Here is a 13945-nt window from a genome sequence, read left to right as displayed (position 1 = left end):
GAGAGAGAGACAAAGAGAGAGAGAGGGGGAAAGAGAAAGAGAGGAATATAGAGAGAAAGCCAGAGAGAAAGAGAGGGAGAGACAGGAGAGAAAGAAAGAGAGAGAGAGAGATAGAGACAGAGACAGAGAGGATGAATAGAGATGTAATTACATGTCCATTATATCCAGCCACGGGGTTAATGGCTGTGCAGCAGAAAAGCTGGGGTTACTAGTGTGTGTGTGTGTGTGTGTGTTGCTGTGGATTTTGTCGAGAGATGGCTAATGCTAAATGACGTGTCCATTCAGTAATAACATTAGCGCAGATTAGGACAGTGATAGCCCCTTGACAAACATCACATCCTCTCATACCCAAAGCACCACTCAAACCAGTGTGTGTGTGTGTATATGAGTGCCTCCGTGCATGTGTGCATGTGTGTAACGGCGTGTGTGTAACGGTCTGTGTGTGCTTACCGCCTGTGCGCTGACGGCCTGTGTGTAACGGTGTGTGTGTGTGTGCTTACCGCCTGTGCGCTGACGGCCTGTGTGTAAACGGTGTGTGTGTGTGTGCTTACCGCCTGTGCGCTGACGGCCTGTGTGTAAGCGTTGTAAGCAGGGAAGTTAAGTGTCATGGTGGGGCTGAAGATGCCCAGCTGTGATGCCACTGCTGCATCCGTCTCAGCCCTCTCTCCTTCTCTGTGTCGGCAAACTTCACCACCAGACTGGACGACGCACCCTACAAGGAAACACACACCGGTCTTTAAGTTAAACACATGGATTTACTGAATTACCCCATACTGGGAATACAATCAACAAGATTTGGTGCACTGTTTTGAAACGCGTATTTATGTTGAAAGGTAAATAAAGTTATTTACATTAACTTTCCACATAACAATGAGAGGGAGAGGTAGGAAAACTTGTCTGTGACTTACAGAGAGAGAGGTAGGAAGACTTGTCTCTGACTTACAGAGGGAGAGGTAGGAAGACTTGTCTGTGACTTACAGAGGGAGAGGTAGGAAGACTTGTCTGTGACTTACAAAGGGAGAGGTAGGAAGACTTGTCTGTGACTTACAGAGGGAGAGGTAGGAAGACTTGTCTGTGACTTGGAGAGGGAGAGGTAGGAAGACTTGTCTGTGACTTGGAGAGGGAGAGGTAGGAAGACTTGTCTGTGACTTGGAGAGGGAGAGGTAGGAAGACTTGTCTGTGACTTGGAGAGGGAGAGGTAGGAAGACTTGTCTGTGACTTGGAGAGGGAGAGGTAGGAAGACTTGTCTGTGACTTACAGAGGGAGATGTTGGAAGACTTGTCTGTGACTTGGAGAGGGAGAGGTAGGAAGACTTGTCTGTGACTTGGAGAGGGAGAGTTCGGAAGACTTGTCTGTGACTTGGAGAGGGAGAGGTTGAAAGACTTGTCTGTGACTTGGAGAGGTTGGAAGACTTGTCTGTGACTTACAGATTGGAGAGGTTGGAAGACTTGTCTGTGACTTACAGATTGGAGAGGTAGGATGACTTGTCTGTGACTTGGAGAGGGAGAGGTTGGAAGACTTGTCTGTGACTTACAGAGGGAGAGTTTGGAAGAGTTGTCTGTGACTTACAGAGGGAGAGGTTGGAAGACTTGTCTGTGACCTACAGATTGGAGAGGTTGGAAGACTTGTCTGTGACTTACAAAGGGAGAGGTTGGAAGACTTGTCTGTGACTCACAGAGGGAGAGGTTGGAAGACTTGTCTGTGACTTACAGAGGGAGAGGTTGGAAGACTTGTCTGTGACTTACAGAGGGAGAGTTTGGAAGAGTTGTCTGTGACTTGGAGAGGGAGAGGTTGGAAGACTTGTCTATGACTTGGAGAGGCTGGAAGACTTGTCTGTGACTTACAGATTGGAGAGGTTGGAAGACTTGTCTGTGACTTACAGATTGGAGAGGTTGGAAGACTTGTCTCTGACTTACAGAGGGAGAGGTAGGAAGACCTGTCTGTGACTTACAGAGGGAGAGGTAGGAAGACTTGTCTCTGACTTACAGAGGGAGAGGTAGGAAGACTTGTCTGTGACTTACAGAGGGAGAGGTAGGAAGACTTGTCTGTGACTTACAAAGGGAGAGGTAGGAAGACTTGTCTGTGACTTACAGAGGGAGAGGTAGGAAGACTTGTCTGTGACTTGGAGAGGGAGAGGTAGGAAGACTTGTCTGTGACTTGGAGAGGGAGAGGTAGGAAGACTTGTCTGTGACTTGGAGAGGGAGAGGTAGGAAGACTTGTCTGTGACTTGGAGAGGGAGAGGTAGGAAGACTTGTCTGTGACTTGGAGAGGGAGAGGTAGGAAGACTTGTCTGTGACTTACAGAGGGAGATGTTGGAAGACTTGTCTGTGACTTGGAGAGGGAGAGGTAGGAAGACTTGTCTGTGACTTGGAGAGGGAGAGTTCGGAAGACTTGTCTGTGACTTGGAGAGGGAGAGGTTGAAAGACTTGTCTGTGACTTGGAGAGGTTGGAAGACTTGTCTGTGACTTACAGATTGGAGAGGTTGGAAGACTTGTCTGTGACTTACAGATTGGAGAGGTAGGATGACTTGTCTGTGACTTGGAGAGGGAGAGGTTGGAAGACTTGTCTGTGACTTACAGAGGGAGAGTTTGGAAGAGTTGTCTGTGACTTACAGAGGGAGAGGTTGGAAGACTTGTCTGTGACCTACAGATTGGAGAGGTTGGAAGACTTGTCTGTGACTTACAAAGGGAGAGGTTGGAAGACTTGTCTGTGACTCACAGAGGGAGAGGTTGGAAGACTTGTCTGTGACTTACAGAGGGAGAGGTTGGAAGACTTGTCTGTGACTTACAGAGGGAGAGTTTGGAAGAGTTGTCTGTGACTTGGAGAGGGAGAGGTTGGAAGACTTGTCTATGACTTGGAGAGGCTGGAAGACTTGTCTGTGACTTACAGATTGGAGAGGTTGGAAGACTTGTCTGTGACTTACAGATTGGAGAGGTTGGAAGACTTGTCTCTGACTTACAGAGGGAGAGGTAGGAAGACCTGTCTGTGACTTACAGAGGGAGAGGTTGGAATACTTGTCTGTGAATTGGAGAGGGAGAGGTTGGAAGACTTGTCTGTGACTTACAGAGGGAGAGGTAGGAAGACTTGTCTCTGACTTACAGAGGGAGAGGTAGGAAGACTTGTCTGTGACTTACAGAGGGAGAGGTTGGAAGACTTGTCTGTGACTTGGAGAGGGAGAGGTTGGAAGACTTGTCTGTGACTTGGAGAGGGAGAGGTTGGAAGACTTGTCTGTGACTTGGAGAGGTTGGAAGACTTGTCTGTGACTTGGAGAGGGAGAGGTTGGAAGACTTGTCTGTGACTTGGAGAGGGAGAGGTTGGAAGACTTGTCTGTGACTTGGAGAGGGAGAGATTGGAAGACTTGTCTGTGACTTACAGATTGGAGAGGTTGGAAGACTTTTCTGTGACTTGGAGAGGGAGAGGTTGGAAGACTTGTCTGTGACTTGGAGAGGGAGCGGTTGGAAGACTTGTCTGTGACTTACAGAGGGAGAGTTTGGAAGAGTTGTCTGTGACTTACAGAGGGAGAGGTTGGAAGACTTGTCTGTGACTTGGAGAGGGTTGGAAGACTTGTCTGTGACTTACAGATTGGAGAGGTTGGAAGACTTGTCTGTGACTTACAGAGGGAGAGGTTGGAAGACTTGTCTGTTGACTTACAGAGGGAGAGGTAGGAAGACTTGTCTGTGACTTACAGAGGAAGAGGTTGGAAGACTTGTCTGTGACTTACAGAGGGAGAGGTAGGATGACTTGTCTGTGACTTGGAGAGGGAGAGGTTGGAAGACTTGTCTGTGACTTACAGAGGGAGAGTTTGGAAGAGTTGTCTGTGACTTACAGAGGGAGAGGTTGGAAGACTTGTCTGTGACCTACAGATTGGAGAGGTTGGAAGACTTGTCTGTGACTTACAAAGGGAGAGGTTGGAAGACTTGTCTGTGACTCACAGAGGGAGAGGTTGGAAGACTTGTCTGTGACTTACAGAGGGAGAGGTTGGAAGACTTGTCTGTGACTTACAGAGGGAGAGTTTGGAAGAGTTGTCTGTGACTTGAGAGGGAGAGGTTGGAAGACTTGTCTATGACTTGGAGAGGCTGGAAGACTTGTCTGTGACTTACAGATTGGAGAGGTTGGAAGACTTGTCTGTGACTTACAGATTGGAGAGGTTGGAAGACTTGTCTCTGACTTACAGAGGGAGAGGTAGGAAGACCTGTCTGTGACTTACAGAGGGAGAGGTTGGAATACTTGTCTGTGACTTACAGAGGGAGAGGTAGGAAGACTTGTCTGTGACTTACAGAGGAAGAGGTTGGAAGACTTGTCTGTGACTTACAGAGGGAGAGGTAGGATGACTTGTCTGTGACTTGGAGAGGGAGAGGTTGGAAGACTTGTCTGTGACTTACAGAGGGAGAGTTTGGAAGAGTTGTCTGTGACTTACAGAGGGAGAGGTTGGAAGACTTGTCTGTGACCTACAGATTGGAGAGGTTGGAAGACTTGTCTGTGACTTACAAAGGGAGAGGTTGGAAGACTTGTCTGTGACTCACAGAGGGAGAGGTTGGAAGACTTGTCTGTGACTTACAGAGGGAGAGGTTGGAAGACTTGTCTGTGACTTACAGAGGGAGAGTTTGGAAGAGTTGTCTGTGACTTGGAGAGGGAGAGGTTGGAAGACTTGTCTATGACTTGGAGAGGCTGGAAGACTTGTCTGTGACTTACAGATTGGAGAGGTTGGAAGACTTGTCTGTGACTTACAGATTGGAGAGGTTGGAAGACTTGTCTCTGACTTACAGAGGGAGAGGTAGGAAGACCTGTCTGTGACTTACAGAGGGAGAGGTTGGAATACTTGTCTGTGAATTGGAGAGGGAGAGGTTGGAAGACTTGTCTGTGACTTACAGAGGGAGAGGTAGGAAGACTTGTCTCTGACTTACAGAGGGAGAGGTAGGAAGACTTGTCTGTGACTTACAGAGGGAGAGGTTGGAAGACTTGTCTGTGACTTGGAGAGGGAGAGGTTGGAAGACTTGTCTGTGACTTGGAGAGGGAGAGGTTGGAAGACTTGTCTGTGACTTGGAGAGGGAGAGGTTGGAAGACTTGTCTGTGACTTACAGAGGGAGAGGTTGGAAGACTTGTCTGTGACTTACAGAGGGAGAGTTTGGAAGAGTTGTCTGTGACTTGGAGAGGGAGAGGTTGGAAGACTTGTCTATGACTTGGAGAGGCTGGAAGACTTGTCTGTGACTTACAGATTGGAGAGGTTGGAAGACTTGTCTGTGACTTACAGATTGGAGAGGTTGGAAGACTTGTCTCTGACTTACAGAGGGAGAGGTAGGAAGACCTGTCTGTGACTTACAGAGGGAGAGGTTGGAATACTTGTCTGTGAATTGGAGAGGGAGAGGTTGGAAGACTTGTCTGTGACTTGGAGAGGGAGAGGTTGGAAGACTTGTCTGTGACTTGGAGAGGTTGGAAGACTTGTCTGTGACTTGGAGAGGGAGAGGTTGGAAGACTTGTCTGTGACTTGGAGAGGGAGAGGTTGGAAGACTTGTCTGTGACTTGGAGAGGGAGAGATTGGAAGACTTGTCTGTGACTTACAGATTGGAGAGGTTGGAAGACTTTTCTGTGAATTGGAGAGGGAGAGGTTGGAAGACTTGTCTGTGACTTGGAGAGGGAGCGGTTGGAAGACTTGTCTGTGACTTACAGAGGGAGAGTTTGGAAGAGTTGTCTGTGACTTACAGAGGGAGAGGTTGGAAGACTTGTCTGTGACTTGGAGAGGTTGGAAGACTTGTCTGTGACTTACAGATTGGAGAGGTTGGAAGACTTGTCTGTGACTTACAGAGGGAGAGGTTGGAAGACTTGTCTGTGACTTACAGAGGGAGAGGTAGGAAGACTTGTCTGTGACTTACAGAGGAAGAGGTTGGAAGACTTGTCTGTGACTTACAGAGGGAGAGGTAGGATGACTTGTCTGTGACTTGGAGAGGGAGAGGTTGGAAGACTTGTCTGTGACTTACAGAGGGAGAGTTTGGAAGAGTTGTCTGTGACTTACAGAGGGAGAGGTTGGAAGACTGTCTGTGACCTACAGATTGGAGAGGTTGGAAGACTTGTCTGTGACTTACAAAGGGAGAGGTTGGAAGACTTGTCTGTGACTCACAGAGGGAGAGGTTGGAAGACTTGTCTGTGACTTACAGAGGGAGAGGTTGGAAGACTTGTCTGTGACTTACAGAGGGAGAGTTTGGAAGAGTTGTCTGTGACTTGGAGAGGGAGAGGTTGGAAGACTTGTCTATGACTTGGAGAGGCTGGAAGACTTGTCTGTGACTTACAGATTGGAGAGGTTGGAAGACTTGTCTGTGACTTACAGATTGGAGAGGTTGGAAGACTTGTCTCTGACTTACAGAGGGAGAGGTAGGAAGACCTGTCTGTGACTTACAGAGGGAGAGGTTGGAATACTTGTCTGTGAATTGGAGAGGGAGAGGTTGGAAGACTTGTCTGTGACTTACAGAGGGAGAGGTAGGAAGACTTGTCTCTGACTTACAGAGGGAGAGGTAGGAAGACTTGTCTGTGACTTACAGAGGGAGAGGTTGGAAGACTTGTCTGTGACTTGGAGAGGGAGAGGTTGGAAGACTTGTCTGTGACTTGGAGAGGGAGAGGTTGGAAGACTTGTCTGTGACTTGGAGAGGTTGGAAGACTTGTCTGTGACTTGGAGAGGGAGAGGTTGGAAGACTTGTCTGTGACTTGGAGAGGGAGAGGTTGGAAGACTTGTCTGTGACTTGGAGAGGGAGAGATTGGAAGACTTGTCTGTGACTTACAGATTGGAGAGGTTGGAAGACTTTTCTGTGACTTGGAGAGGGAGAGGTTGGAAGACTTGTCTGTGACTTGGAGAGGGAGCGGTTGGAAGACTTGTCTGTGACTTACAGAGGGAGAGTTTGGAAGAGTTGTCTGTGACTTACAGAGGGAGAGGTTGGAAGACTTGTCTGTGACTTGGAGAGGTTGGAAGACTTGTCTGTGACTTACAGATTGGAGAGGTTGGAAGACTTGTCTGTGACTTACAGAGGGAGAGGTTGGAAGACTTGTCTGTGACTTACAGAGGGAGAGGTAGGAAGACTTGTCTGTGACTTACAGAGGAAGAGGTTGGAAGACTTGTCTGTGACTTACAGAGGGAGAGGTAGGAAGACTTGTCTCTGACTTACAGAGGGAGAGGTAGGAAGACTTGTCTGTGACTTACAGAGGGAGAGGTAGGATGACTTGTCTGTGACTTACAGAGGGAGATGTTGGAAGACTTGTCTGTGACTTACAGAGGGAGAGGTAGGAAGACTTGTCTGTGACTTACAGATTGGAGAGGTTGGAAGACTTGTCTGTGACTTACAGATTGGAGAGGTTGGAAGACTTGTCTCTGACTTACAGAGGGAGAGGTAGGAAGACCTGTCTGTGACTTACAGAGGGAGAGGTTGGAATACTTGTCTGTGAATTGGAGAGGGAGAGGTTGGAAGACTTGTCTGTGACTTGGAGAGGGAGAGGTTGGAAGACTTGTCTGTGACTTGGAGAGGTTGGAAGACTTGTCTGTGACTTGGAGAGGGAGAGGTTGGAAGACTTGTCTGTGACTTGGAGAGGGAGAGGTTGGAAGACTTGTCTGTGACTTGGAGAGGGAGAGATTGGAAGACTTGTCTGTGACTTACAGATTGGAGAGGTTGGAAGACTTTTCTGTGAATTGGAGAGGGAGAGGTTGGAAGACTTGTCTGTGACTTGGAGAGGGAGCGGTTGGAAGACTTGTCTGTGACTTACAGAGGGAGAGTTTGGAAGAGTTGTCTGTGACTTACAGAGGGAGAGGTTGGAAGACTTGTCTGTGACTTGGAGAGGTTGGAAGACTTGTCTGTGACTTACAGATTGGAGAGGTTGGAAGACTTGTCTGTGACTTACAGAGGGAGAGGTTGGAAGACTTGTCTGTGACTTACAGAGGGAGAGGTAGGAAGACTTGTCTGTGACTTACAGAGGAAGAGGTTGGAAGACTTGTCTGTGACTTACAGAGGGAGAGGTAGGATGACTTGTCTGTGACTTGGAGAGGGAGAGGTTGGAAGACTTGTCTGTGACTTACAGAGGGAGAGTTTGGAAGAGTTGTCTGTGACTTACAGAGGGAGAGGTTGGAAGACTTGTCTGTGACCTACAGATTGGAGAGGTTGGAAGACTTGTCTGTGACTTACAAAGGGAGAGGTTGGAAGACTTGTCTGTGACTCACAGAGGGAGAGGTTGGAAGACTTGTCTGTGACTTACAGAGGGAGAGGTTGGAAGACTTGTCTGTGACTTACAGAGGGAGAGTTTGGAAGAGTTGTCTGTGACTTGGAGAGGGAGAGGTTGGAAGACTTGTCTATGACTTGGAGAGGCTGGAAGACTTGTCTGTGACTTACAGATTGGAGAGGTTGGAAGACTTGTCTGTGACTTACAGATTGGAGAGGTTGGAAGACTTGTCTCTGACTTACAGAGGGAGAGGTAGGAAGACCTGTCTGTGACTTACAGAGGGAGAGGTTGGAATACTTGTCTGTGAATTGGAGAGGGAGAGGTTGGAAGACTTGTCTGTGACTTACAGAGGGAGAGGTAGGAAGACTTGTCTCTGACTTACAGAGGGAGAGGTAGGAAGACTTGTCTGTGACTTACAGAGGGAGAGGTTGGAAGACTTGTCTGTGACTTGGAGAGGGAGAGGTTGGAAGACTTGTCTGTGACTTGGAGAGGGAGAGGTTGGAAGACTTGTCTGTGACTTGGAGAGGTTGGAAGACTTGTCTGTGACTTGGAGAGGGAGAGGTTGGAAGACTTGTCTGTGACTTGGAGAGGGAGAGGTTGGAAGACTTGTCTGTGACTTGGAGAGGGAGAGATTGGAAGACTTGTCTGTGACTTACAGATTGGAGAGGTTGGAAGACTTTTCTGTGACTTGGAGAGGGAGAGGTTGGAAGACTTGTCTGTGACTTGGAGAGGGAGCGGTTGGAAGACTTGTCTGTGACTTACAGAGGGAGAGTTTGGAAGAGTTGTCTGTGACTTACAGAGGGAGAGGTTGGAAGACTTGTCTGTGACTTGGAGAGGTTGGAAGACTTGTCTGTGACTTACAGATTGGAGAGGTTGGAAGACTTGTCTGTGACTTACAGAGGGAGAGGTTGGAAGACTTGTCTGTGACTTACAGAGGGAGAGGTAGGAAGACTTGTCTGTGACTTACAGAGGAAGAGGTTGGAAGACTTGTCTGTGACTTACAGAGGGAGAGGTAGGAAGACTTGTCTCTGACTTACAGAGGGAGAGGTAGGAAGACTTGTCTGTGACTTACAGAGGGAGAGGTAGGATGACTTGTCTGTGACTTACAGAGGGAGATGTTGGAAGACTTGTCTGTGACTTACAGAGGGAGAGGTAGGAAGACTTGTCTGTGACTTACAGAGGGAGAGGTAGGAAGACTTGTCTGTGACTTACAGAGGGAGAGGTAGGAAGACTTGTCTGTGACTTACAGAGGGAGAGGTTGGAAGACTTGTCTGTGACTTACAGAGGGAGAGGTTGGAAGACTTGTCTGTGACTTACAGAGGGAGAGGTTGGAAGACTTGTCTGTGACTTGAGGAGGGAGAGGTTGGAAGACTTGTCTGTGACTTGGAGAGGGAGAGGTTGGAAGACTTGTCTGTGACTTGGAGAGGTTGGAAGACTTGTCTGTGACTTACAGAGGGAGAGGTTGGAAGACTTGTCTGTGACTTACAGAGGGAGAGGTAGGAAGACTTGTCTGTGACTTACAGAGGGAGAGGTTGGAAGACTTGTCTGTGAATTGGAGAGGGAGAGGTTGGAAGACTTGTCTGTGACTTACAGAGGGAGAGGTAGGAAGACTTGTCTGTGACTTACAGAGGGAGAGGTTGGAAGACTTGTCTGTGACTTACAGAGGGAGAAGTAGGAAGACTTCTCTGTGACTTACAGAGGGAGAGGTTGGAAGACTTGTCTGTGACTTACAGAGGGAGAGGTAGGAAGACTTGTCTGTGACTTACAGAGGGAGAGGTTGGAAGACTTGTATGTGACTTACAGAAGGAGAGATTGGAAGACTTGTCTGTGACTTGGAGAGGTTGGAAGACTTGTCTGTGACTTACAGAGGGAGAGGTTGGAAGACTTGTCTGTGACTTACAGAGGGAGAGGTTGGAAGACTTGTCTGTGACTTACAGAGGGAGAGGTAGGAAGACTTGTCTGTGACTTACAGAGGGAGAGGTAGGAAGACTTGTCTGTGACTTACAGAGGGAGAGGTAGGATGACTTGTCTGTGACTTACAGAGGGAGAGGTAGGAAGACTTGTCTGTGACTTACAGAGGGAGAGGTAGGATGACTTGTCTGTGACTCACAGAGGGAGAGGTAGGAAGACTTGTCTGTGACTTACAGAGGGAGAGGTAGGAAGACTTGTCTGTGACTTACAGAGGGAGAGGTAGGATGACTTGTCTGTGACTTACAGGGGGAGAGGTAGGAAGACTTGTCTGTGACTTACAGAGGGAGAGGTAGGATGACTTGTCTGTGACTCACAGAGGGAGAGGTAGGATGACTTGTCTGTGACTTACAGAGGGAGAGGTAGGAAGACTTGTCTGTGACTTATAGAGGGAGAGGTAGGAAGACTTGTCTGTGACTTACAGAGGGAGAGGTAGGATGACTTGTCTGTGACTTACAGATTGGAGAGGTTGGAAGACTTGTCTGTGACTTATAGAGGGAGAGGTTGGAAGACTTGTCTGTGACTTACAGAGGGAGAGGTAGGAAGACTTGTCTGTGACTTACAGAGGGAGAGGTTGGAAGACTTGTCTGTGACTTACAGAGGGAGAGGTAGGAAGACTTCTCTGTGACTTACAGAGGGAGAGGTTGGAAGACTTGTCTGTGACTTACAGAGGGAGAGGTAGGATGACTTGTCTGTGACTTACAGAGGGAGAGGTTGGAAGACTTGTCTGTGACTTACAGAGGGAGAGGTAGGATGACTTGTCTGTGACTTACAGAGGGAGATGTTAGAAGACTTGTCTGTGACTTACAGAGGGAGAGGTAGGAAGACTTGTCTGTGACTTACAGAGGGAGAGGTAGGAAGACTTGTCTGTGACTTACAGAGGGAGAGGTAGGAAGACTTGTCTGTGACTTACAGAGGGAGAGGTAGGATGACTTGTCTGTGACTTACAGAGGGAGAGGTAGGAAGACTTGTCTGTGACTTACAGAGGGGGAGGTAGGATGACTTGTCTGTGACTCACAGAGGGAGAGGTAGGATGACTTGTCTGTGACTTACAGAGGGAGAGGTAGGAAGACTTGTCTGTGACTTACAGAGGGAGAGGTAAGAAGACTTGTCTGTGACTTACAGAGGGAGAGGTAAGAAGACTTGTCTGTGACTTACAGAGGGAGAGGTAGGAAGACTTGTCTGTGACTTACAGAGGGAGAGGTAGGATGACTTGTCTGTGACTCACACAGGGAGAGGTAGGATGACTTGTCTGTGACTTACAGAGGGAGAGGTAGGAAGACTTGTCTGTGACTTATAGAGGGAGAGGTAGGGTGACTTGTCTGTGACTTACAGCGGGAGAGGTAGGATGACTTGTCTGTGACTTAGAGGGAGAGGTAGGAAGACTTGCCTGTGACTTACAGAGGGAGAGGTAGGATGACTTGTCTGTGACTTACAGAGGGAGAGGTAGGATGACTTGTCTGTGACGTACAGAGGGAGAGGTAGGAAGACTTGTCTGTGACTTACAGGGGGAGAGGTAGGAAGACTTGTCTGTGACTTACAGAGGGAGAGGTAGGAAGACTTGTCTGTGACTTACAGAGGGAGAGGTAGGAAGACTTGTCTGTGACTTACAGAGGGAGAGGTAGGAAGACTTGTCTGTGACTTACAGGCAGTGTGCGGCTCCCATGCAGGGTGCTAATGGCAGCCTGAGCTTCAGCATGTCCCTGGTACTTCACAAACGCACAACCTTTACTGGTGCCGTCTGGCCCCCGTAGTACAGTACACTCGTCTATAGTGCCAAAGGGCTCAAACAGCCTCTTGACGTCTTCATCACTCTGCTGTTTACCCAGCATGCCCACAAACAACTTCCTGTCTTCTGGAAGAGGGGCACACCAGGAGGAGAGGCGGAGGAGAGAGGGAGGAGGGGGACAGAGGGAGGAGAAAAGGAGATGAGTTAGATAGCTCTGATACTAGAGGTAGATACTCAGTTCATAAAACATATCATGGTGCTCTCATTGAATCTCATTCTGTTCTAGCAGGCCAGTGATGGGAGAAAAAGACATGTTGCGATACTGCTACCAACCACCAGGGTGCAGTATAAACTTATACATTACAGAGAGATGAAACTTGGGAGTGGAGGAGCAACAGAGATCACAGTAGAGATCACTAAGAATGTAGGTGTGTGTCTTTGAGGCTTACTTTACAGTGCATGTCAGCAGATACAGATTAACAGAGGATCCATAGCAAGAGTTCCACTTGGGAGAAGGAGAGTCACATTGAAGACTTGACTCTCAAAATTCAATTAGTGAAAAATCCTCATCAAAATTTGTGGTTGACCTCAACCCTGCTGTAGATACAGATTGAAATGGGTAACTTCTGTAGAATTGGACAGGTGTGTCATTATAATGTAAGATGGCGTGTATTCTCATTAGTGAAGAAGCGTGTTCATTTGTGTGTGAGGCAGGGGTGTGATGTGTGTGTGATGTGATGTGATGTGTGTCTTACCTCCTCTCCCCTCGCTGTCGGCTGGTTTTACCTGGATGGGTCGGTTCATCTGGAATACAGACAAGAAGGAGATCAATACACATGATCAACATACAGTATGATCAATGCATGATCAACATACAGTATGATCAATGCATGATAACATACAGTATGATCAACATATAGTATGATCAATACACATGATCAACATACAGTATGATCAATGCATGATCAACATACAGTATGATCAATACACATGATCAACATACAGTATTATCAAAACACATGATCAACATACAGTATGATCAATACACATGATCAACATACAGTATGATCAATACACATGATCAACATACAGTATGATCAATACACATGATCAACATACAGTATGATCAATACACATGATCAACATACAATATGGTCAATGCATGATCAACATACAGTATGATCAATACACATGATCAACATACAGTATGATCAATACACATGATCAACATACAGTATGATCAATACACATGATCAACATACAATATGGTCAATGCATGATCAACATACAGTATGATCAATACACATGATCAACATACAGTATGATCAACACATGATCAACATACAGTATGATCAATGCATGATCAAGATACAGTATGATCAATACACATGATCAACATACAGTATGATCAACATACAGTATGATCAACACATGATCAAGATACAGTATGATCAATACACATGATCAACATACAGTATGATCAACACACATAATCAACATACAGTATGATCAATACACATGATCAACATACAGTATGATCAATACACATGATCACATACAATATGGTCAATGCATGATCAACATACAGTATGATCAATACACATGTTCAACATACAGTATGATCAACACATGATCAACATACAGTATGATCAATGCATGATCAAGATACAGTATGATCAATACACATGATCAACATACAGTATGATCAACATACAGTATGATCAACATATGATCAAGATACAGTATGATCAATACACATGATCAACATACAGTATGATCAACACACATAATCAACATACAGTATGATCAACACATGATCAACATACAGTATGATCAACACATGATCAACATACAGTATGATCAACACATGATCGACATACAGTATGATCAACACATGATCAACATACAGTATGATCAACACACATGATCAACATAGCAGTATGATCATACCGTATGATCAACACATGATCAACATACAGTATGATCAACACACATGATCAACATACAGTATGATCAACACACATGATCAACATACAGTATGATCAACACATGATC

The 13945-nt window shown here is 46.8% G+C and overlaps 1 protein-coding gene across 1 annotated transcript in view; it reads right to left on the bottom strand.

The window, feature by feature from the left end:
* Positions 1-79: 79 nt before the first annotated feature.
* LOC109884921 (CUGBP Elav-like family member 3-A) overlaps positions 80-13945 on the bottom strand; it is a gene marked incomplete in the record, with an annotated part of 75636 nt that continues 61770 nt past the window's right edge. Inside the window, 3 exon segments of the mRNA XM_031787369.1 lie at positions 80-712; positions 11808-12016; positions 12646-12694. Coding sequence (XP_031643229.1) covers positions 605-712; positions 11808-12016; positions 12646-12694 — 366 coding nt within the window.

Source organism: Oncorhynchus kisutch, linkage group LG13, assembly GCF_002021735.2.
Source record: "Oncorhynchus kisutch isolate 150728-3 linkage group LG13, Okis_V2, whole genome shotgun sequence".
In the NCBI taxonomy this organism is placed as follows: domain Eukaryota; kingdom Metazoa; phylum Chordata; class Actinopteri; order Salmoniformes; family Salmonidae; genus Oncorhynchus; species Oncorhynchus kisutch.
Note: the sequence above shows the minus strand (reverse complement) of the source record. Positions and strands in the feature narration are given on the sequence as shown.